The sequence below is a fragment of the Anser anser genome (genome assembly GCF_964211835.1).
Source record: "Anser anser genome assembly, chromosome: 3".
NCBI classification, from domain to species: Eukaryota; Metazoa; Chordata; class Aves; order Anseriformes; family Anatidae; genus Anser; species Anser anser.
Window position 1 is genome coordinate 104,261,222 of NC_139722.1, and position 23,285 is coordinate 104,284,506.

Genomic DNA, 23,285 nt, shown 5'->3' on the forward strand with positions numbered 1-23,285 from the left:
AAAACTAATGAGACCTAGTATGCTGAAGAAGGAAAACAAAGACACAGAACTCAGACTGGAGCAGACAGGATTAAATACTGTGGTAGGAAACTTCTGTTGCATTTTGGAATTGTGCAGTTTCGTGGTGTGGTTTTAAACTGGAACTAAGAAATTAGAAATCTTATTCATGAAAATGATGCATGTCCTGTCTAGGGGTCTGTGGACAGTTCTGCAACAGTTTTGGGGAAGGAAAAAAAAGGCAGGAAGATTTAAACAAGGAAAAAATATGGTTGCATAAACCATATGAAACCAGAAGAAACCACAAAAAAAAAGGAAAAGAGAAGACACACAAATTCTGCATTGGCTCTTCTGTTTCACTGGCAACATGCACCTGAATCCAGGATGTGATAATTAAACCACAAAAGGTAAGCACAAAGGCCTTAAGAGCCCAGTGAAAATATTATGATTTCAGCCCAGTGCTTCCTTTTAACATGCTGAACCAGAGGTTCAGCTCTCTAGAATTGTTTTTAATCTGAACAAGTACATACCTGTTTGAATTATGTCCTTGCAGGTGGATAGCACTGTAGCTTTAAAAGTCTAAGATAAAATGGTGAAAGAGCCTTGCGGTCACTCTACTAAGTTGATAAGGAAGTGCTCTTACGAGAAAGACCTCACTGTACTGAATGCCAGGTGGATGGCTATGAACGGAGAAAAGGAAAGAGGGTTTTTGTTGTCAATATTCAGCGACGGACAGTTGGGAGACCATTCTCTCTGGACAATGCCCCCCACCCAGATTTTGCGTTGTATTGCAAAATGCTGTGACTTCCTGGCAGCTGTTGCAGTGGCACCCTGAGTATCCCAAGCTTGGCAGCATAGTCCAAAGGGAATGCAGCTGGATTGTGAGTCAAGTTGATCTATTGCTATATAAAAGGGGGCGGGCCACTTCGCTTGTTCCAATTCCTTTTCTGTTATTACTGCTGCAGAAGCACCAACCAAAAGCAGCTGGCACGCCTCTTTGTTGGCCCTTATATAATATGGGGCTTCACAGGTTACTTACGTAGAAATAAAGTCAGACGTTCTTGAGACAGACTCATATTACTTGTCGTGTCGCTGGTACTCACTTCCCTGTTAGGTGTAGGGTTGCTCTTAGGGGGGAGAGGGGTTGGTGGTGTCTGTGGCCCTATTTGAGTCAATTTTGGAAGGCGTGCAGGATGGCGCCAGACGAGACAGGGGATGAACTTGTTTTCTTTGTGAATGGTAAAAAGGTAAGGAAGATTCCAGCTTTCTTCTTAGCTTGCTCCTTGATTGCTTGGTGATTACTTATTTTTCTAGTCTTCTTTTCTTCCTCTGAAATTCTCTAATACCAGCAGAATTGCTATGATCACTTCTGAATATTAAACTGTCAAGGCTACTTACACTTACTGCTTTGCTTATTGGCTTTTTCTCTTCCTTACCTTTAGTTTTTGAATTATTCAGAGAGCAATATAATGTTCCTTTTACAGTTGAAATTTGTTGGCAATAATTTGCTGCAATTCTGAGGCAACTACTTTTACTAGACATATTTTCAGTAATTACAATAGATCTGGAAAATGTAGCTCAAATATAAGCATCTCTATAATTCATAAGTTCAGTGAGTAATTTGGCATTTGCTTTTAAAAAGTGACTTTAGGAAAATATTTATCCCATTTCCATTTTAGAAGCTAGAAAACTTTACAATCTAAAACCCATTACCTGATCCTGTTTTGCATATATCGAAAACTCAAGTATCACCTAGGTCACCTGCAGACAATTCCCAAAGGAGTGGTGGTGCCCCACAGGAGGGTGGAAGGTGGTGCCTGCGCACACTGGACACCTTTCAGCTTTTTTTCTCCAAGTCTCATTTCTCTGTTTAGACTTCCCCAGCTAGCATTGCAGGCTCTGCTCTGCAACAACTTGTAACAAGTCAAGACTACCTCTTTTGAACTATGAATACAAGTTCAGAGTTTAGCTCAGTGTTAATCTTGCCCTGCCTCTATCCTCTGCCTGATACCTGGGTGGAGAAACTCGTGCAGAGCAATTGGCAGCTGAGAAACTTGGGGGTGGGGGGGGGAGAAGGTTTCATATCTGCAGTATAGTCTGGGGCCAAGAGTTTGTGGACATTCCCTGTACCTTCTTCAGGGGTAAATAACATGCAGAACTAATTTTGGGCTATAGAATTACTTTAATCTCTTGAGGGATCACACAATATTTTTATTTGGTTAAAAAGGTCTGTGTGCTGCCCTGAGGATTGGGACAGGATTCCTATCCATTTTGCTTTTGTTGATCTTTCGTTCTAATTTAATCATGTGTAAATGTGGATTAGATTGTTGCTACGATCAGGGTGTTTTAGTTCTGAATTTGGATCCCAAGCTAGACTGGAATTTGAACTTTCCAAGGTTTTGTGGAAAAAAAAAAAAGGCATTGGAAAAAACCTAGGACATTTGATGTCAAAGCCTTGTTTTAGCTAATTATCAATTGCGAGCTGAATAATGAAGTTTGCATAGTATGGATTAAAAATTAATCCAAGGTCTCTTTAGTGTAATACTGATGTAGAAGTCAGCCCTGGTTCTGAGCTTTTATAAAGAAGTAGACAACTCCTGAAGCTTTGGTTGCACATTTCAGTAATGGTTCATGTCAGTGTTAACTGACTCTTCAGCTGTTAATAGTTTCCAAAAGGATGTTAAAAACTTGAGGCTTTGTTTTAATTATAACTTGCTAATTGAGTCTTGTAAATGAGATCATGAAACAGTTGCATAGGATGATGTATGAATTTTCTGCTATGACAGGTGATAGATATACCATTAATTTGTGTTGTTCTCTTTCCGTGAAGGTTTTAGTCGTTTCAGATCCCTCCCTGTGAGCCCAAATTTTCAGAGTGAGTTGAGAGTTTTTTTCAGTCTTATAAAAGGGGATTGCCACAATCATGTATGGCAATCCAGGCCCTATCAAAGGCTAAGTATACTGTCATGTTTGGTGGTGGTAGGTTTTTGTTTGTTTAAGTATACTCAGATGGAAGAGAATTGTTCTTCTGGTGCTAGACTAGCTTTAGTTCAAAACCAATAAGCTGCTCATGGCAGGTATAGGAATGTTTGCCAACTCTTCATATTCAGAGATAGCTGGTGCTTCAGCATCAGGGATTGCTTAAGTATTACAGGAGCGTTGCTCTGTGTATATCAGTAGAAAAGTCTGTCTTCCTGGAAAAAGACTCTTGGCTAACTTATGGAAAATGTGTTGCAATCTATAAAGCAGAAAAGAGACGTAGCTGCACCAAGCTGTTTTTGTGAAACGCTTATAGATGTGGGGTGAGGCAGAGAAGGGGAGGAAAGAGCAAGTGTGGGTCCTGAAGGCTGACAGCTGAAAACAAACCCTTCCTTTCTATCTGCTCTTGCTGTTAAAGAACATGCTGTGAATGGCATCTTCCTTGGTGCTTTATAGCAGTTTTTATGGAACCACAGTTCCCTGTTTACAAAACCGCATTGGGGCTGGCCTTGTGAATAGTGAAAAGGTTTTTATCACATTACCTTGGCAGTCCTTAGTTGGGGGGAAAAGAAAAAAAAAAAAAAGCAGGAAACCATATACCATTAATACTACCAGCAGTACCAGCTCATTCCACATGTCGAGACTTTCTCAGCATCATTCCCAGCTCGCTCATGGGACCGCAGTTCCACCTGATCAGAGAGGAGGAGGAGGCCCAGAGCCTCCAGTGGCTTTTTTGGTTCCCTTTTTGGTTGTGCTGCCAAAGTCACTTGAGCTATGCCCCCAGCAGATGAATGTCCAAGAGAGATAACAGATGATTGGACTCATTTGGCAATCCGGTCTGTGGCAACAAACATGGAGTTTGTTGGCACACTTCTGCATATGAGAGACTGTGATGAAAGGGGGTGACGAGAAGCTCCTAGGCAATGCTGCTGAAATGCCAGGTAGCAAATCCGGGTATGAATCCACCTGTCTGGAGTCCTGACTAAGTATTCCTGTCAATTTGCTGTAGAGACTGTGACAGCATGACCAGTGGGAAAGGTTACTGCTGTATGTATTCATGACAGCTTCACATTGCTAATGGGTTGCTGATATTCATATGCATTTATACTATTGTCATAGTACAAAACGGCACAGTAAGAGGGGGTTGATAAGATAGGGACTTCCATGGTAGCCAATACTACTCTTTTGCATTAGCCCAGTCTGTCATGTTGTCAAGAAATAGTCTCGGAACAGCTGAATACTTTGTAGTCAGGGTTGTTTATTTTAAGCACCTCTTCGCTGGCAGTGAAACTTGGCACACAACTATCACAAAGTTATCTTGGTAGCCTGCCTGCAATATGATGGAAAACAGCACATACAATTTACAGGTGGTAATGTCAATTCTGGTTTCCTCAACTGGAAAGCATATCACATATGTAGTATGTAAGTTTAGTTCAAACATGCTCGATGCTTGTATTTCTATCCTGAATATTAAGGCGGGGGCGTGTCTATATTGGAAACCATATTAAGTGTCTTCCAAAGCCTGTGGAATTTTAATTTCAGATGGAACTAGACAAAATACAGATATTTCTCTCAATCCGTTCTCTGCCCAGCCTGTACCTGTGCTTGGGATTGCCCCAACCCAGGTGCAGCACCTTGCAGCTGGCCTTGCTGAACCTCATGAGGTTTGCACAGGCCCACCTCTCAAGTGCTTCAAGGTCCCTCTGGATGGCATCCCTTACTTCCAGTGTGTTGAATGAATGTCCTCCAAACTCATAACCTTTACCTCTGACCCCACGTCTCTGTCAGCATTGCAGATACACAGCTACAGTTGTTTGAAGTTAGTGAAGTAGGAAACTGGGCTATGAGTTTGACTGAGCTATGAGCGTGGGTTGTTCATGACGATGTTCTGCGTAGTAGGAGCCGCTTGCTGGTGAAGTTGAGCAAAGGTTTGGCAATGATGGGACTCAGCACATGCTTGAGTACTTCACTAAAAGCCCGTGGAGCTGAGTGGCTACATGCTTTGCTGAATAAAGACTTAGGCTTGTGTTTTACTGTGTATTTAAAAAAAAATAAATCTGTAAAAGGAGCTATTTGCCGAAACTTCAGTTGCTCAGTTGGAGTACGTAGTGGAATGTTTTTTGAGAACTTTCAGGAAGAATTCTTGAGACATTTTCTTTGATCTAAGGATAGCATTGACATGAATATTCTTTAAATATTCATCTGGAAAACTGTTCTGAAGGTTTTTCTCTATGCCTGGCTATCTTGGGAACTGGTTTGAAAGGGTTTGCAATGGCCATTGCTGAAGACCTCAGGAAGGAACTCAACTCACAGTGAGGGTACAGATTTTTAGGGAAGGCTCTTGGCTTGGGAAATGTCTGTGAAAGGCGAGTAGTTCATGGGAGACTAGTAGTCGGTCACAGGTATTTCTTTTGGAATTACCTGCTCATGTCTGTCTATTTACTGAACTGCTGCAGAGGGGTTCATGTGCTTGCTCTGAACTGAACGGTCACGAGAAGACCAATACATGCTCTTACTAGCTTATGTGTATACAGGAGGCTAGGGTATGAGACTGTACTGCATTGACTAGCAGCAACACAAGCGCTGCGTGATTTACTGGAAGGCATCCCAGAGATAGAAGGAAGAACTGTTTTCTTGTAGATTATCCCCAGTGCAGAAATTAAGTGTATAGAAACAACCCCCCCCCCCAACACACACACCCATTGTGCTTTGTAGCAGCAACTGTATTAGATGGTTATAAAAATGTGGACTCAAGTAGAAAATATGAACCTTGTCTCTTGAGACTAATCCTGTCACGTGTCAGGGACATAAACTGAAGCAGTGCAGAGGGCTATAAGCAAGAAAAAAGGCTTACACAAATGACTTCTCTTCCGTTTTGCCATTTGAAACTGGGAGGGATTAATTTATAGAAACAGTATTTGCCAGTGTGAGATTTGGGTTAAAAAACAGCAAGAGGACTTGCACTGTGTAAGAGCTGAGAACACGTGCTCACGTTCTGGCACATGGTGAATTTGGAAATGATTCTTACATTCTGTTAATAACAGTGAAATAGGAAGACAAGCTCTGCAACTTGTGGGCAAGAGCAGACCTCCAGTTTCTGGCCATGAAGCAAAGGTCAAAGTAAAATCTAATTTTATATCTAATAGTTAACTGCTAATACTGTTGTTCACGAATGGATGAAGCCGACTGAAAACCTGCAAAGGAAATCTGTCCTTGGTTAGGATTTCATATTACTTCCTTCTGGATGGCTACTAATGTAACACGAGTACATTTAACACTATCAGGGATGAAAAAGAAACTTCAAGACATTTTGTACTTGCTGTCTGAGCTTTGGTACCTATAATAGGGTTCCTACTCTGCTTTTTTTTCTTTTTTTTTTTTCGTGCACAGTCTGTTACCAATGCTGCTTCTGTCTGTCTTCTGTGTATCTTCTCATTTTCTCCATCTCTTCTACTAGTGATAAGTGGAAGGGTGGGAGGTCACTTAAGCCTGATCAGGAAGACTGATATGCAGTTTGTGGAGATATCAAGAATTCAAAACTCAAGTCTAAAACACAGTTCTTTCTTTCTGTACTCACAAATAATTCTGCTTGCTATTTTTGGTGAAGGGTTTTTAGGGATTGCCTTAATGGGCCGTGGCTGAAACACTGTGGCCTACATGATATGTATACTTTTCCCTGTCTCAATAAATTCAAGGCATCATTGTGTCTCAATAAATTCAAGGCATCATTGTGTCTGGACACGTATAACCAACACTGCTGAATGAAAAAAGGGCAGTTGATCTTCGGTTCTACTCCCTGCTTCGGAAAAGAAGTTGAAGAAACACTCAGCTTTCTCCTTGCATCTAATGTATCTACCTGTGTTGTAAAGTTTTCAGTGTGTAAAAAGTATCTTTCCTTTCTTGCAGGTGGTGGAAAGAGATGTGAACCCAGAAACAACTCTGCTAACCTATCTAAGAAGAAAATGTATCCGATGTCAGAAGAAACTGCAGAAAGCTTTAAATGCCTATAGCATTTCATAACTGTTTACTGCCTAACAATGAAGTTGAGTGCTAGGCAGAGGTTGTGCACAGACCATAGGAGGGAGTGCTCTGCATAGCCTGGTGTTATTTCATTCTAGAAAAGATTATAGAAGGTATTCCAAGCTTGAAGAAGAGAAAAATACTTTAAATAAACCTTAAATAATTTGTTAATACTTTAAAGGGCGATCTCTCAGAATTGCTAGCAATTGGAAGATAGAAATAACTATAACATTGAAGGAAATTTATCTTTGTTTCACAAAAACTGTAAAGAATTTTCTTGCCAAAACATTACAGCCACTTGAGTTGGTTGCTGCATCATCCAGTGATTTGGATATTACTGGATCTATTATATCCAATAATTTGATTATCCTATGGAATGCGTATCGTAGGGAAGGCTAAGGTGATCCAGAGATCTGCACGTGGAGTCCAGAGTTTCAACCACATACTACAGGCATGTTTACGTGAAGAGATGCGATCAATCATGTTTCACTCCTCTGAGATGCTGCTCACACATGACTCAGATTTGCTTCAGGAGCTGGGTGGCTATTACTACAATGACGAGGCTGGCTATACTAGATCTAGTTCTGTCGGTAGTGTCATTCCATATTTTCTGAGTTTTTGTTTGCCCAACTGGGAGTGGACATGCTCTAGACTGTTCATGTCTGTGTTGGTATATTCCTTAAAAAGAAGCATGCGTTCTTATTCTAGCTTTGCTGCCATGTTCTAGTTTTCTATGATATAAATCTTGCTTCTCTTTGTAGTTTCCAGGAGAACTATCAACAGCCCAGTTTTATCTGTTTCTTGGGTAGATAAATAAGGAAAAACAAGCGACCTGTCTACTGTGCCTGTGTGCGCTTTTCACTGCTAGACCTTTTGTGGCTAAGCTTGTTAATATTGAATGTAAATAGCTTCAAAGGAGATAATCAGGACTCTTTGAAATGTTATGATCTTGTGCATGAGCATTCTGATGAACTTATTTTGTAGATGTCTTGCTAGTGGCAGAGAAGTACTTCGAAAAACATGTTTTATTGAGGCAGATTAGCACTATTACCACAAAACTTTGGATCGCACAAGAAAGCTGTATTTCTGCTGAAGTAGGCATAGAGACTTATGAAAATAATAGCTCTGGCTCCAAGTTTCTCTCTTCTGCAGTCTTACGGAAACCGGGCTACTGATAGTCTGCTTGGCTGATTGTGTTCTTAGAAGCCTTTGCTTGGGAAGCCACCATAAATGGGGCCAAGAGAGATGCTGCAGTGACCAGGCTATGACTCCTGAGATGCAGGTAGTTTGAGAGCAGCAGTTCAAGAGCAGCACCCTTGTCAGCTGTAAACTCTGTGACCTACAGCACTGTGTGATTGCCCTGCTTGGGTGCCTTCCACGTGGTAAGAATCACCAGGTATAGGAAGAAGTCAGCCACCACCAATGAGGGGTGCTGAAGATGTCACCATGCGTCTCAGGAATGTGGCAACATGCCCGAGCAACTCCTGCTCAGCAGTTACTAAGAGCTTTGTCTCCCATATGTCATTTCCTTTTCTGAGTCAAATGAAAAGTGAGAAGTGTTGAAGTTCAGAAATTGTTGTTTATTCTGAGTTTATTTGATCATGGGCTGCTTCCTTATGAGGGCTTTGGGATGTTGATCTCAAAGCTCATGTGCCAGCATTTTGAGTCTTTTCTTATGTCAAGTTAACTTATTAAGCAGGAAAAATATGAGTGCTTTGTTTCCAGCAAGAAATTGTTTCTAAGACTTGATTGACAACTGTTTGAGCAGGCTTCTGCCAACACTCTTCTTGTTTTCCTTGATTCCTGTATTCTCAGTGGGCCTATGTGGAACCAAACTAGGCTGTGGAGAAGGCGGATGTGGTGCTTGCACTGTTATGATATCCAAGTATGATCCGTTTCAGAAGAAAATCATGTATCCTTTGCAGTCTGGACTCTGACAGAGTGTGAAATGAAACGGGGATAGTTCCAGGTTCTTGACATATCACTGTTTTAAAAGGTGTTACATAATGTATGTTTCTGCCAAAACATCATTTTTCATTTTCAGAATATATACTCAGAAGGCTGAGACAAGAAGGTATTTTTTTCCGAAAGCATTGTACAGTGCTGATGAAGAGTATTTCTTCTTGCTCTGAAATATCTAAACTTACTCCAGCGCACAGTCTATCTGCCTTTTCCCAACTCAGAAAATGTTTATGTTCCTTTCTTGCAATGCAATATAACTTTTTTTGCTATGCTGACCCAAATAATGACAAAATCTTTACTGCAACTGTATTACTACAATAATCTGGTTTCTGTATGTATTCATTATTCCTCTACTTCTGTGGCAGCCTTCAGAATGTCAGTTTCCTGAGAAATGTTTTTTCCTCTTCTGTGTTTAATTCACGTAAGAGTGAAGCAGTGGAATCAAACCAAAAGGAGAACATAGACAGGAGGATGGAGCAGAGGTACAGGCCTTAGTTTATTTTTCCTGTGGGGAATAGAAGGCCCTGAAATCTTGGAGATACTTGTAATAGTGCTTGGAGATACTTTAACTTGGGATTATCTAACTTAATGGTTATATGTAGTAATATGACCTTCAATAGGATATCTTTAGGGTCATTATTTCTGTCTTGATAGAAAAGAAACACAGTAGCTAGTTCGTGTAAGAATTTTGCTGGTAGACTGGAGTTTTTCCTCATGTGTGTCATCTAGAAATGTTTTTTTGTTTGTTTGTTTTTGTTTTTTTAAGGAAAAGGTTAAGTGCTCTATGCTTAATGTATGTTTTTGTGCAAGTGAGCGTAGGCCAGCTGTATAACATCTTGGTATTTGTAGTCTGTCCCCATAAATTACTTACATTAGTTCTGTAGCTTAACATGCAATGATGATGTTTAAATTTCTAGGTCAAATCCTGTGGTGCATACTCAGTTTAAACTTCAGGTGAAGTTGATAAGAACTTTGGTTGAGTAGGTACTGTAGCATTTTGCTTGTAATACATTCAGTACATCTATTTAAGTTCTTCTGTCCAGTGCCACAGTTTCTGATTACTCTTCAGCCCTCCCGGTTGCCTTTTTCCTTTGCTGAGCAGCACTGTTGAATGAAAATGACCTTAATTTATCATTTTAGCCACCATACTGCCAACGCTTGTCTCTTCCCCATCTGTGCCCTGCATCATGTAGCTGTAACTACTGTTGAAGGCATAGGAAACACAAAATCCAGATTGCATCCAGTCCAGGTAAGCTATTAATGTTAACGTTAATTGTTAACCTTAAAACCCTGTATCCACACTTTCTTTTTATTCTACTCAACCATGTTCCAGTGTATTGGGACCTTCATCATAATGTTAAAGAGTTAACATTATGAGTAAGAGTTAACATTAAGAGTAACAATCTTAAAGCAAAGAGACCGTCCTCATGATTAGTCTTTACTTGCAGGAAGAGCTAAGGGATGGAATCAGACTCCCTTGTCAGTTCCAGAGCTCTGTTATGCCCTAGCAAGTTAACTGCTGCTATCCTGGCCAAATTGCTAATGCTTTTGTTCTGGGGCTCTACTTGGTTCACATCTTTTATCAGAAACTGGGAAAACTGATGTTGTGCTGAAAGCCTGTATAATGACTGTGAGCCAGGAAATCTGAGTTAGGTTTTGGCCCTGCTGTAGTTTTCCATGAATGACCTTGGTTTCTCCTCCTGCATAGTTAGGAACCTGCAGTGGTAGGAAGGAATGAAAGGAACGTGAAGTCTTGCTCTTCCAGCAAGGTGTTCTAAAGCACTTCTTACGGAAGCACACTTCAGCATTGTCAGAGATATTGCTCCTTTAAGGGAAACTGTGATTCATCTCAGTTTGTACAGTGGGTAGGACTTGTATCTGTCTGAGAAAGCAAACAACAAAGAGAAAATGTTAGACATGCATGAACGAATGACATAGTCAAAACCTTCTGTTTTCATACCTCCCCTGAAGGCTCTTAACAACTGAACTGTGAAATACAGTTAGTTTTCTATCATGGCAAAGCTGAAGAACTCCAAGTCTCATTGGAGGCTTATAGTTATTTTCAATTACTCTGGAAATTTGAAGCCTAGATGCAAGCTTTTCAGTATACTCTCCTCTTTGAAGTCTGCTTCACAGACTAAATGACCATCTAATTGAAGAACATTGATAATAGCCTTAGGTCTTCCTGTAAGATTTCTGCAACATCTCTGTTTAAAAAAAAAAAAAAAAGGTACAACCATGAACTCACTTTGATATTACAAGCTGATGGTTGCTGTTACTTTTCCCAGGAGAGAATAGCAAAAAGTCATGGGTCCCAGTGTGGCTTTTGCACTCCAGGCATTGTCATGTCTATGTACACATTGCTTCGGAACAAACCTGAACCCAACATGGAGGACATAGAAGATGCTTTCCAAGGTAAAACCCACAGTCATGCAGAGATGTAACCAGTGCTGCTTTCATAACAGCTGTTTCACCAAGTGGGTTGGAAGTGCACCTTCATTTAAGGTATTTCATGAAAGACAATTGTTATGAGGTTATGCTGTGAAGTAAACAAAAATGGCCTAAGGCAAGTCCCACAGAAGCTCACTGTTTGTCCTGAAGCAGTGGCAAGTGGTCTCAGTCTTGTATTAGGACTTCACTGAGCTTAACACAACAAATACGTGATCAGTGCCTTAGAGGTTTATAAGAGCCCTCCACATCTTGTGGAGGTAAATTCATCACTAGGACAAGAGCTTGCAAAGTGACAAAGAGTATCTGAGCCAGCCAGCCTTAGATAAAGGACCATGACAGCAATATACGTGATGGAGTTGGGCAGAATCTGACTGTCAAAATTACCTCAGAGGATCCTGTTAATACTGAAATTAGAGAGCTATTACCAGGCTTCTGACAGTGGCCTGAAAGGAAATCAGATCAATCTCTTTGCAATTCAGGAGTCTGGATAGTTGGTATGCTGATTAGACTTGCATAATTGAGGTAAATGAATACCGAAAAGGGCAGAATGGTTTTTTTACTGAATTAATTTCAATTTAAAATTTCAGTGAAAATGGGTGGTAGGATTGCTGCAAAAATTATTTATGAAATATTCCTCCTCCCGGCTTTTTCATTAGCTTTATCTATATTTGACAAGGTGAGAAACGACAGAATGTTCTACAAGAGGATAAGTATTCAGCTTAATAACACTAAGCGTTTTTCCTTTTGCTCTGGCTATGCAGGAAACTTGTGTCGGTGTACAGGATACAGACCTATTCTGGAGGGATATAGGACATTTGCTAAAGTAAGTGGCTTCAGATAGTGTTCAAATTATTCCGGAATTTTGGCTGTCTTTCTTTTTGTTAATAAAATACAGCATGACCTGAAAAGGGGAGGAGAATATACGTGCTGTACCTCAGCTCCAACTTTTGACACATTGTATGTGGTTCATGCATTGAAAAAGCAAGAGCGACTCACTCACTACAGTTTCTCAAAGTGGAATGCTTTATTAAGATCCACCTGATGGTCCCTTTTTGGATCACAGGTAATCAGGTGCTGTAATTCTCTTCTGTAAGTCTGAAAATCTCATAATTGCTGGATAGTTGCTGATGATCCCTGATGTGGAGAAGGTGTAAAAGGGTGGTGCATAAATAGGAACAGACTGTGGGGAAATTTGATTAGACAGTTGCTTGCTTGAAAGATAACCAGCAGAGATGAAATAACTCTGGAAATAAGTTGAATTCACAACAATATAGCTCTTGCCCCAAATTCTCCTACTGGATAGGTGACAAGCGAAGATTTGCTATAAGTTTTCTCTAGTACTTTGATCCTAAAAGACTTCTGGAGGCTGTAAAGAAAAGTATTCACTAGGTACTTCTGTGATTACTAGCCACTCATGGGGCTACGTGGGTATTACGTATCAAAAGTAAAAACAGAAATTAGAATGCTGCCCATTAATTTCATCTCATTATCCAGAATTATACTCAACATAAGCAAATACAAGCAGGAGTGAGATAAGTTACAAATGGTTGATAAAGCCAGTCGATATAGTCTACTTAGATTCCCAACAGTCTTTTAACGGTGTCTCATCAAAGCCTTTTAAAGAGCATAAGCAGCCATGGGGTAAGAGGCAAGATCTCTGTATCTATGAAAAAAAGACAGGAAATGGCAGGTAGGAGAAAATTGTGTGTTTTTCAGTGGAGGGAGGTCACTGGTGGAGTGGCTGTCATGAAATCCCAGCCTGTTGCATAAGCAAAGGCAGATGCCTGCTGTTTGCTGCCTCTTCCAATACAAAACAAGGTGTCAAGAAATGAAACTAGTAGGAGTCTGGTACAAAAGCAAGGGAGATGTACCAGATAACTGGCCTGGAGAACTCACCAAAGGGTGTTGTGGGGACCAAAACCTGACATAGGCTTCAGGGAAGACTGTGCAAATACTTGGAAGGAGAGCTACCGAGGATTACTGAAGTGACAGAAACCACACTAGACTAAAGTAGTCTCCTGAGCTGAAATCAGTTAGACCCTAGCAGAGTATTAGGTGTTGTATATATTCACCCCTTTTACTCTACTCTCTGCACATGCCTTCACAGCTGCAGCTGAACCAGAGTAGCTGGCTCAATTGTTAGGGTCTATCCACAAGAGCAAGAGGTCAGTAAAGTGGACATGCCCTAGCCATCACAATGCTTTCCACAAGCAAGGGGAAACAACTACTTGCTTGGGACATCCCATCTCCCATTTCTGCTTTGGAAATAGAAAACACGGGATTAATTTCTCTCAAAAGGGAATAAAATCTGCTTAATTTCCTTAGAATCTGCGCATTTTTCTCAGAACTGCTTTTGTCCCCACAGAACTCGAATTGCTGTGGCAGAGCAACACAAGGCACAGGATGCTGTCGTAGCAAGAGGGAAAATAGCATGGTAAGCTGAATTAAAGAAGCCATAAGCTCAATTTTTAATGTTGTATTAGTAGAGTTTTTATGTAGTAGCCATTCCTCTGGCCCTACTGTAGTACAGGTATTCAGAGATGTCTGAGCTGGTTTGCATGTCTGTCTTGGAAAAATACTGCTGTCTTATATTCCTGAGTGGCATGACTGGCCATCATGACACAGCTTTTAAAAGAGTGAGCTATGGTCCTTCTGGGTCTGTGAGGTGAAATACCATGGTGACAACTGTAAGAAATGTGTTACTTGCTTTTGGTATATTGAAGCTACCTTTCTGTGAAAACACTTGCAAAAACCAGTTAACTCTCTGGTATGGTCTTTCCCAAACTTCATAGTCTAATGATGAATGATTTAATGACCATTCCAATAAACTGTTCCGTTGGATCTTCTTGGAATATCTGGGGTAAAAGAGCTAATTTTATGTACTAGTTGAGGTACAAATGGTGGAGGGATCAAAAGAAGGAATCCAGGCATAAGGTAGTAGGAATGTAAAATGAATTTAGGAAGGAGAGAATATAAAGAAATTATTTCTTGGAAAACACCAAGGAATTCTTATGGATTATAATTGTGTGGAATACTTTAGCAATTAAGATTACTTTGAGTTCTTGCATCAAAATGGTTTATTAATGAAAAAATACTACTGAAAATTTCTGTTACCCAAGGATTGATAAAAGGGAGGAATATAACTGTAAAAGCTGGAGTTTTCTGACTTTGTGCAGAATAGCTGAAGTATACTTGTTTCTTCTTCAGAATGGGAGTTGTTGTGGAGGAAGAGCCAATGGTCCAGGCTGCTGCATGAATGAGAAAGAGGACAACGTGGTAAGGTGTTCCTTTAAGTACTTTTTGCTTCTTTCTTATGTTTTGGAACCTAACTCTGCTTTGCTCTGTGCCAAACCCCGTTGGTTGTAATTTGTATTTATGCCAAGCACTTTGGACTTACCTAGCTTTTATGCTGGTGTTAACTCAGAAAAGGTTCCTTTGTTATCTAACATGCCAACGCGAAAGTGATGACTCTCTTGATTGGAAAAAAACCTGTGATGAATATGTTCAGGTTCAGGTTTCTGACCAGACCTATTCTTAGCAGAAAAATCCAACTGGGAGAACTTAGAATGCTGGTCCAGGTTGCATCTTTTCACTGTTTGCCATTATTTGCTGCATGAAATATTAAGAGGCATTTGATTGGAAAAAGGAATGAGTTAGTGTTATATGTAGATAGATTTCTCCTCTACCTACTATTAGTTTGCGTTTTTCTCTTTCATAGACAATGATGTCTTCTAGCCTGTTCAATTCTTCTGAGTTTCAGCCATTGGATCCTACACAGGAACCAATCTTCCCACCAGAGTTAATGGTAAGTTAATTCCAAAAGACCAAGTATGTCGTTCATTGGCTTCATTTTTCCATGCAGTTTGAATGTCCCCAGGGTCTCTGTCCTGAGGAAACGGTAGTACAAAAGATGGCTACCAATAAAAGAAGCATGGGCATAAGCTCTTCCCTCTTTATAAAAAGACCTTGCCAGCCGGAATGGCTTAAAAGATACTGAGTCTTAAGTGTCTTCCCCAGCTGGCTGCCTGCCCTTGAGTGCTCTTGGGTTGCCTTCCTTTCCGGTCACTGCCTGTCAAGGGATGGAACCGTTGCTGGCATCTGGATTTCAATTTAGTAGGTCATCGGTAAACCTCTATAGTAAATACAATTGCATCTGAGCTAATGACCCAGTAATCCATTTTTAGTGTAGGGAGAGAAGTAGGAACTATGGGATATAACCGAATATATGTTTGAACAAGGTAACTTCTTGAAAGCCCCAACTTCCCTCCACTCAGTATAGCAAGAGGAAAATCTGACTGGCTTACATCAAAAGTTAGGTAAAGAACAGCTTCTCTCCATGTTTAATTTCTGTCTTTTTTAGGGAAGTATTCCCCAAAGAAATTGTTCTGTAACAACAGAATTGTTCCAGCCAACAATGATGTCCAGTACATGACTTGTTTACAGCTTCCTTCATACTTAAGAAACCAAAACTCAGTTGTTAATTCTGCTGCTGCACCCAACACAATCAAGCCAAATGTGTCCTGAACTACAGAACTAGCAAGCTCTCATGATACTGTAGCCCAATACATATTTAGCCTGAACTAGGCTCCCCTCTGTTTCTTCTCTAAGAAGTACCTCTGCCTGACAGTTGATCTGATGTTGTTGGGAGACAGCTATGTTAGTCTGTTTTCTTTGGTCACAGAATGAAGGAATGGAAAAGGGAACCAGAATCTGGCCTTATTACTTCTGAGATGGGTGAAGCTACCAGTATCTGCCACAACTCGGGGATGATGGAGCATGCTGGCAGAGGTGTTGGTAGGGAGAAGTGGCAGCAGGATGCACCTGGCAGAATCAGGAAGGAAAAACTTTTCTCAGTGTGACAGAGACTCTTGTCAGTTATAGCGGAAGAATGGAGAATGAATAACTGATCAACAGTGTGGATATCACAGGTGCCCGTCAGTAACTTCACTGAGAGGGAGCCTGGCCTGGTATGGGCATGGGCAGCACATGAGAGATTCTTGGCTTGATCTAGGGTCTGAACTCCATCTGAACTCACTTTTGCAGAGTCAGAAAAACAAACAGCAGAAGCAGCTGTGTTTCAAAGGTGAACGTGTAATGTGGATCCAGCCTACAACCCTCCAGGAACTGGTGGCCCTCAAATCCCAATACCCCAATGCCAAGCTTGTTGTAGGGAACACGGAAGTGGGTAAGAGGAAGAGCTAATGCTCATTATCAGCAGTTGGAAAACTTTAAAAAGCTTACCTAGACCTCTGAGCCTTTGTACTAGTTCTGTGGAGTTCTGAGAAGTGGGGTGTGGCATAGTATAAAATTTCCTTGTATTCAAAAGAATTTGGTTGTGAAACCTGTGTTTTGAAAGATGTGCAAGGAGTAAACTCTTAAGACTTGAAATGTTTTCTCTCATTGATGTTTTCTCCCATAATACATTGTTCTGCAAACATGAGGGGTGAGAAAGAGAGTTAAGACATTGAGTAATTCTGTTATTCTGAACAATTAATCCACAATCTCCCATATTTTTCTGCTTCATTGCATTCATTATTCTTTCCTGAAGGATTACGTACAACAATAGCCAGATAACAAAAGTGCTAAATAGTGTATTTAAGGTTATTGAGAGCCAAGAAAAAAGTCTCTAGAACTTCCTGTTATTAATTGGAAACAACTCTTAGTTTATCTCTAAGACTATACATGATCAATGTGTTAGATGGTCAGTGAACTGACTCATTTATAGGCCTGCTTCCGTTTCAATGGGAAACAGTTAATTTAGGCTCTCTGTCACCAATGTGTAACTGAAGGAGTCTTACTTTTCATTAAGGTGTTGAGATGAGGTTAAAGAACATGTTGTATCCAGTGATAATAGCACCAGCATGGATCGCTGAAATGAACGCTGTTCAACATACTGAAACAGGTGAGCAAAAAAGAGGCAGAATACCTGTTAAGTGAGTGGGGATTCCAACAGAATAATAAAGAGGGTATGAAGGAAAATCCGCAGATTAAAGACTACTTCCTATATCTGTTAATGTTTCTCCCATACAGGGAGTCAAGTGAGTCCTATGCATAAATAATTTGAGAATCAAAGAGAATTTTCAATGGAAGGTATTTTAAAAAATTTATCTCAGTTTGTATGGTGTTTTATTTATATTGATTGGGTTAATAATGGGTTTCAATGAGCAATCTTCTTATTTAGAAATATTTTAAAATTAGTAAGTGGAGAAAAGAAACTGGATTTCATGGTCTGTGTGACTAAGTTAAGTATTGTATTTATTTTTGTGGTGGAAGCAGGTCAAACTTACAAATAGAAGTAATTGAGCTGATGTAGCGCATGGGGCCATACTACGGTGAGGCAAAAGGGTGGTGGGTTACTGTCATATGAGAGGCAATACCAACATGAGCTGTAATTTAAAAGATAATTCGTTCTGAGGATGTGATGTTTACATGCAATGCATAAAAAGTACTTTGAGCGTCTTCTCCAAACCCTTACTGCCTAATTAAATTAGTGGCATCTAAGCTTTGTAGACACAGTTATAACTGTCCTCCCATATCTAGACTTTTGGGAGAAGAAAAACAACACTTTTTGTTTGTTTGTTTACAGGGGTCACCTTTGGCGCTGCCTGTACTTTAAGCTCAGTAGAAGAGGTGCTGAGAAAAGCTGTGGCAGAGCTTCCTTCTTACAAAACAGAGGTCTTCCAGGCCGTCCTTGAACAGCTACGGTGGTTTGCAGGGCCGCAGATCAGGAATGTTGCAGTAAGTGACGTAGGAGTATCAAGGACTGGAACTGAAAGCTCAGTCTGAGGAGCAGGCCTCCCTCATCCAGCATTGCTGTGCCTGGTGCTCCCCATATAAGAACACAGGCAAAAAAAGAAATTACACATAAAACAACCCCAGGAATTGATAGCAACATGGGGTCTCAGAAGGTGTCTGCTGCAGTGATATCACAGATTCAGCAAGCAATGGCAACATGGTGGTTGTGCAGGTCTTCTATTACTGTTACTGGGATAAGTAGGGGAAACTGTAGAGAGGTTTGGCTGTGACTTAACAAAAATGCATTTACAGAGCTGAAAAAAATAATGGACTGGATAACCTTTGACCATTCCTTCCAACTGAGCTATTTTACTGTTTGACTTTTCTACCAGCTCTGGCAAGCTGGCCTGCTTTTATTTTACACCAGACTTTATTCAACAAGTTGTTATGCCATATATTTGTACTGCAGTCCAAAGACTTTGTTTCCTCAGCATTACTGAAAAGATCCTGCATAATTTTATGGATCTTCCCTTCATTACAGCTACAGCAATTGAATTTTGGCATTGTTGGGCATATGTGGTTTGAGCATAAAGTAATTCTGATGCATTACCCAAAGACTGTTCCCAAAATTGTTTCAGATAAATATTAGTTTTGATGGGACAGCAACTGGTTTCAGGGGTTTTCTATTTTCTTACTTCATTAAAGGCCTAAAATTGTTGAGTGAGCAAAAAGAATACAAAGGCAAACTCAAGCCTAACTAACCACTTGTGCATGAAGTGTATGTATGAAGTGTATAAAGTAATGTAGGATTACAAGACGTTATTGTTCTATCTTCAGTTTCTTTTAATATTTATCTAATGCATTTTTTGTCACTCTAGGCTCTTGGTGGGAACATAATGACAGCAAGCCCAATCTCTGACTTAAATCCTGTGTTAATGGCAAGTGGAAGCAAACTGACCCTGATATCAAATGGTAACTTACATTTCTTTTTGATGGTAAGGTCGATGAAATAGTTGACTATCCTTTCCTATGCATTAGGTCAGGTCAGAACTTGAAAATGCATCTTAGTAATACATAAACTATTCTTAGTTTGACTTAATAGGGTTTTGCCCTTTTTGACTTTCAAGTTTTTCTAGACTTAAGGCTGGTTTCCCAGAGAATTTTGAACTTCTCTGTCAGAATGAATCTCTAGTACTGTGCATGCACTTATAGAAACATCCTTGTGAAGAGCTGGTTGAAAGTGTCTATTCATTAAAAAAAAAAAAGGCATATAATTGTTTCTGTTACTATCATATTTTGATACTAGTGGATTTTTGAGATAAAGGTTAAAACCTGTATTTTTTTTGTTTGTTTTTCTTTGAAGAAAGCCAAATGTCTCAATTTGTAGTTGCTCTTAGGAAGAATTTTTTTCATAAAGGATCCATTTGAGGAGCAGACTGACTGCTCAGTGACATTCTCCTGTGATGCATTTGTATGCAGGCTAAAGAAAGAGGGACTTGTATTGAAATGTTGGAAACTGATTCACTTGGAGACTTAGCTTTCATTAGATAATGGAAGGAGGGCTTTGAGAGATCTCTTTTCATCAGTTCCTGTGCAGATAAAACTTCATATGTACACCAAAACTGTCATAAATTACATAAGGACCAAAGTAAAGCCGAGAAAATCCTTCCTAATTTGGTGAAATTTTGTGGAAAAAAAAACACTGATATACGAAGAATGATTTGTGTAGGCCGAAGGCTTTTTCACGTGTACTATTGTCATTCTTCATCCAAGTTAGTTATTCATCTGCCATTGATCTCTTCTTGCTCTGCAGAAGGCAAAAGGACTATCACGATGGATGAGAAATTTTTCACTGGATACAGAAAGACAGCAGTGAAGCCCGAGGAAATACTTCTCTCTGTTGAAATACCCTACAGCAAGGAGGTAAGCTTGTAGGAAAAGATTTCATTGTCCATGGAATTAAAATGTTATTACCTGAATGTTAGTTTCAATGTTAGGCACTTTTCCTTGAAGACAGATCACGAAATGCCTATGTAGACCCAAGTGGATCAGCAAGCAAATAAATTATGTGGTGAAAAGCAAGCAACGGGAACTGGGCTCTCTGGTAAATACAGTAAGCCCAACTTTTTTCATGCAAGAAATACAAACTTCACTTTATTGTCCAGGGATTTTTGAGCACATTCATTAGTGACTAAAGGTGCCAATGTGATGTTCTCAGAGGCCTAAGTTCTGTCTACAAAATAGTACAGCAAAGATGCTAGTAGTTTGTGAAGTAAAATAACTTTAAGGTTCCTGAGGTTTCTGTTTCATTTTTGTGAAATGAAATGGGAAAAAAAATGAGAGAAAAGTGTGGGGATAAGAGGCAAGTTCTGTTCTGCATCCTTGTCTTGCAAGACTGAAAGCACTAGGACTGACTATTGTGGCATTTTGCCAATGGAGACTTGCAGCTTCAAATGAGCCTGCAAAACTTCTGTCAAGTAGAACAATGAACATTCCTCTTTTTTAGCAGCATGAACCATAACTAATTCAGTCTTTAAGGCAGATAATATCAGACTTTAGTTTGATGCCTGTGAAAGGATTTACCTTTTTAGATTTACCTTTGTGGCTACAATTTATAAGATGCAAGGATTCACAATGTAGTAACACATTTCCTTTATAAATGGAAAACATCCGTTTACCTGAAATGCTATCCTGCTATGGGATAGAACTAATAAATCCTTTGTCTATCCTCTATATTTTGTATCTAAGCATTAAGAGAATGAAGGTATTTTATTGATGGTGTTTTTACATCTATTTCTGAGTGATTCTTCTTTGATCTCGTGGTAACTGCAAGCATCGCTTTTTTTCCAAAATGAGAACCACGTTTGAATGAGTCAGTGGAAAACACCACATTCCTCCATTTATATGACAGTCATATGGCAGTTTCACAAAACAAATAAATATTTACCAGCAGAACAGTGGCATGATCTGTAGGTTATATGCAGCTCATTCACGTGAAAAACTAGAACAGCTTTTGAACTCTCTACTTCCTGGTTGATCATGCTCATCAAGCATGAAACTAGGGAGACTAAAGTTCTTCAAGGGATGTCTGAAGTTGTTGGCATGTGGCAGACAAAGTGTTCTGGAACTGTGATTTCCTCACAACTGATGTGTCAGCACATAGCTAGAGATAAATTTTTGGTTTGTTTGTTTAAAACTGATGTTACCTCTTGCATTGATGTGACATCACACAAGGTGTAAGACTGGCCAAAAGCCAGAAAGAATTAGACCAAACCTATTTAGCAGATAAGAATATTTAGTGTTACTGTAGAGTAACTGAGTTTATGGTAAGCTTTATCATAGTGAGATTGTTAAAGAAGAAGAGGCTACACATTTTTCTCCTGCTAGTCTGTCTGTCAGATATTTAAGATCTTCAGAGAAGAAAGGTTGTTGAGTACTTACAAGATTGCAACTGAGTGAGAACAGGATTTGGAAGAGGAAACAGCTCAAAGAATTAAAGTATAAACAGGTTCCAGAAAAGAAAACTGCTTATCTTTTAGTATATAACAAGGCATTCCTAGAACAGGGATGTTTTTAACATTCTTCTTTCTCTTCTGGGCTGCTAAAACATTGCCTGTGTTCCAGGTAAGGTTCACAAATGTTAGACACGATTTGCATTGTTAACTCGCTTACTGACTATCAGTTTTTTATATCCTTTACCTTGCATGCATCTTTCTCTAGCACGTTTTTCACTGTTATGTAACTTTTATGGTAATAGTATTTTGTGTCATGAACACACTTGAATAGTTTTCAAACAGAAGAAGCATAACAACACAATGACTGTATATGTCTCTCTTTAAAAGGCAATCTTAAATGTAACTATTGTTTACTCAGTATTGCCATCATAGGTTCATAGTATCACATTTTTACTCCACTGCAGACAGAAAGAGGTCATGAAGTTTACTTCATCCTTTAAATTAGTATCCTCCAACCTTCATCCATTGTTGACCTTAATTCCGTGGTGCTGGATTGAAAAAAATCACATGGAAATGTTTTTGCAATTATGAATATTGCCTATGAGACTTTCAGAGCCTGTACATTTCTTAATATGCTCCTGCCTGGTGTTGCGTCTTAGGCCAGGCAGGGATTCATATGGAGGCATCAAGAATCTGAGTTATTTGTCTTTCCTTTGAGATAGCTAATACCTAGAAGCTTTCACTGTGAACATTTGGAGGGAACATGCACTGTTGTTTTAGCAAGAAATGGGGCAGACACGGGCAGCTGATACGATGGCTACATAACCTGCAGCCCTAGTGAGGAAGAGTAGTGAGTGCCTTTTCTCCTACAGGACTCTTTACCGAGAAAACTAAGATATCTTATGAGGCGTGAAGGCAAATTTTGCCCTCATGTAGCAAAAGCTGAGGTGTGCAGTAAGAGAAGACGCTGCATTTTCTCCTCTTTGAAAGCTAATTTAACAAGCGTAGTGGCAGAATGTCCTCATTGGGAGGATGTTATTGATGTTATTCTGCTATTGTCTGCTGGCTGCTCACTCATCAGTTGAATTTAAGAAATTATATAGACTAGTTATACCTCCAGTAACAAATCTCAGTGCACAAAACTGGCCTCTTGTGAAACTGTTCTCATTACCAATGATAGAGGAATTATTCTTTACAGTAATGAAAGAAGTGTTATCTACTTCAGACGAGAGTTAATTAATGGAACAGACCACTCTGCTCTGCAGAGTCACTTGGCTAAGCTATTCAGGAAAGAACTTGGCAGCAAACTGTCCACAATGGCCATGCCAAGACATCAGATCTGATTTCTCTCCTAGTCTGCAGGATGACTGAACAGGAACTTTGTTATACCCTGCAGCATAGGCAAGGGAAAAAACTGACTTTACTATGACTCCAGATTGACACCATCACTTGATGTAAACTGGTGGAGCGTTAATCTCATGTTTACTGCCACTTTTGATAGGAGAGCTGCTGAGTTTTTTGAGTTGTAGTTGCTGGTGCATTTAGAAGAATTTCCTCTCTCTGTGGAGACCAGCAGAGGATTCAGAATAGTTACTGAGAGTTGTATTTTTAGTAACAGACTGATAATAAGTATGGTACATTCTGGAACTGTGAACGATTTGTGATTATTGATTTCAGTTCCTATAG

At 39.8% G+C, this 23,285-nt stretch overlaps 1 protein-coding gene across 5 annotated transcripts in view; it reads left to right on the forward strand.

Annotated features, from left to right (window-relative positions):
- XDH (xanthine dehydrogenase) overlaps positions 1–23,285 on the forward strand; it is a 78,166-nt gene that overhangs the window by 27,616 nt on the left and 27,265 nt on the right. For 2 of the 5 annotated variants that reach the window (XR_014582370.1, XM_083831232.1), the window contains 15 exons: positions 193–404; positions 551–1,244; positions 6,883–6,940; positions 8,812–8,908; positions 10,099–10,207; positions 11,247–11,373; positions 12,171–12,232; positions 13,775–13,843; positions 14,617–14,685; positions 15,128–15,214; positions 16,453–16,594; positions 17,219–17,311; positions 17,996–18,147; positions 19,023–19,116; positions 19,958–20,067. Coding sequence is in view for 4 of the 5 variants with exons in the window: in XM_083831232.1 (XP_083687358.1) it covers positions 1,191–1,244; positions 6,883–6,940; positions 8,812–8,908; positions 10,099–10,207; positions 11,247–11,373; positions 12,171–12,232; positions 13,775–13,843; positions 14,617–14,685; positions 15,128–15,214; positions 16,453–16,594; positions 17,219–17,311; positions 17,996–18,147; positions 19,023–19,116; positions 19,958–20,067 (1,323 nt within the window). In the remaining variant the exon portion in view is untranslated. Of the gene's footprint in view, positions 1–192; positions 405–499; positions 1,245–6,882; positions 6,941–8,811; positions 8,909–10,098; positions 10,208–11,246; positions 11,374–12,170; positions 12,233–13,774; positions 13,844–14,616; positions 14,686–15,127; positions 15,215–16,452; positions 16,595–17,218; positions 17,312–17,995; positions 18,148–19,022; positions 19,117–19,957; positions 20,068–23,285 lie in introns of those variants that run through there. The other 3 variants (XM_083831235.1, XM_083831233.1, XM_083831234.1) reach the window with 3 other exon arrangements.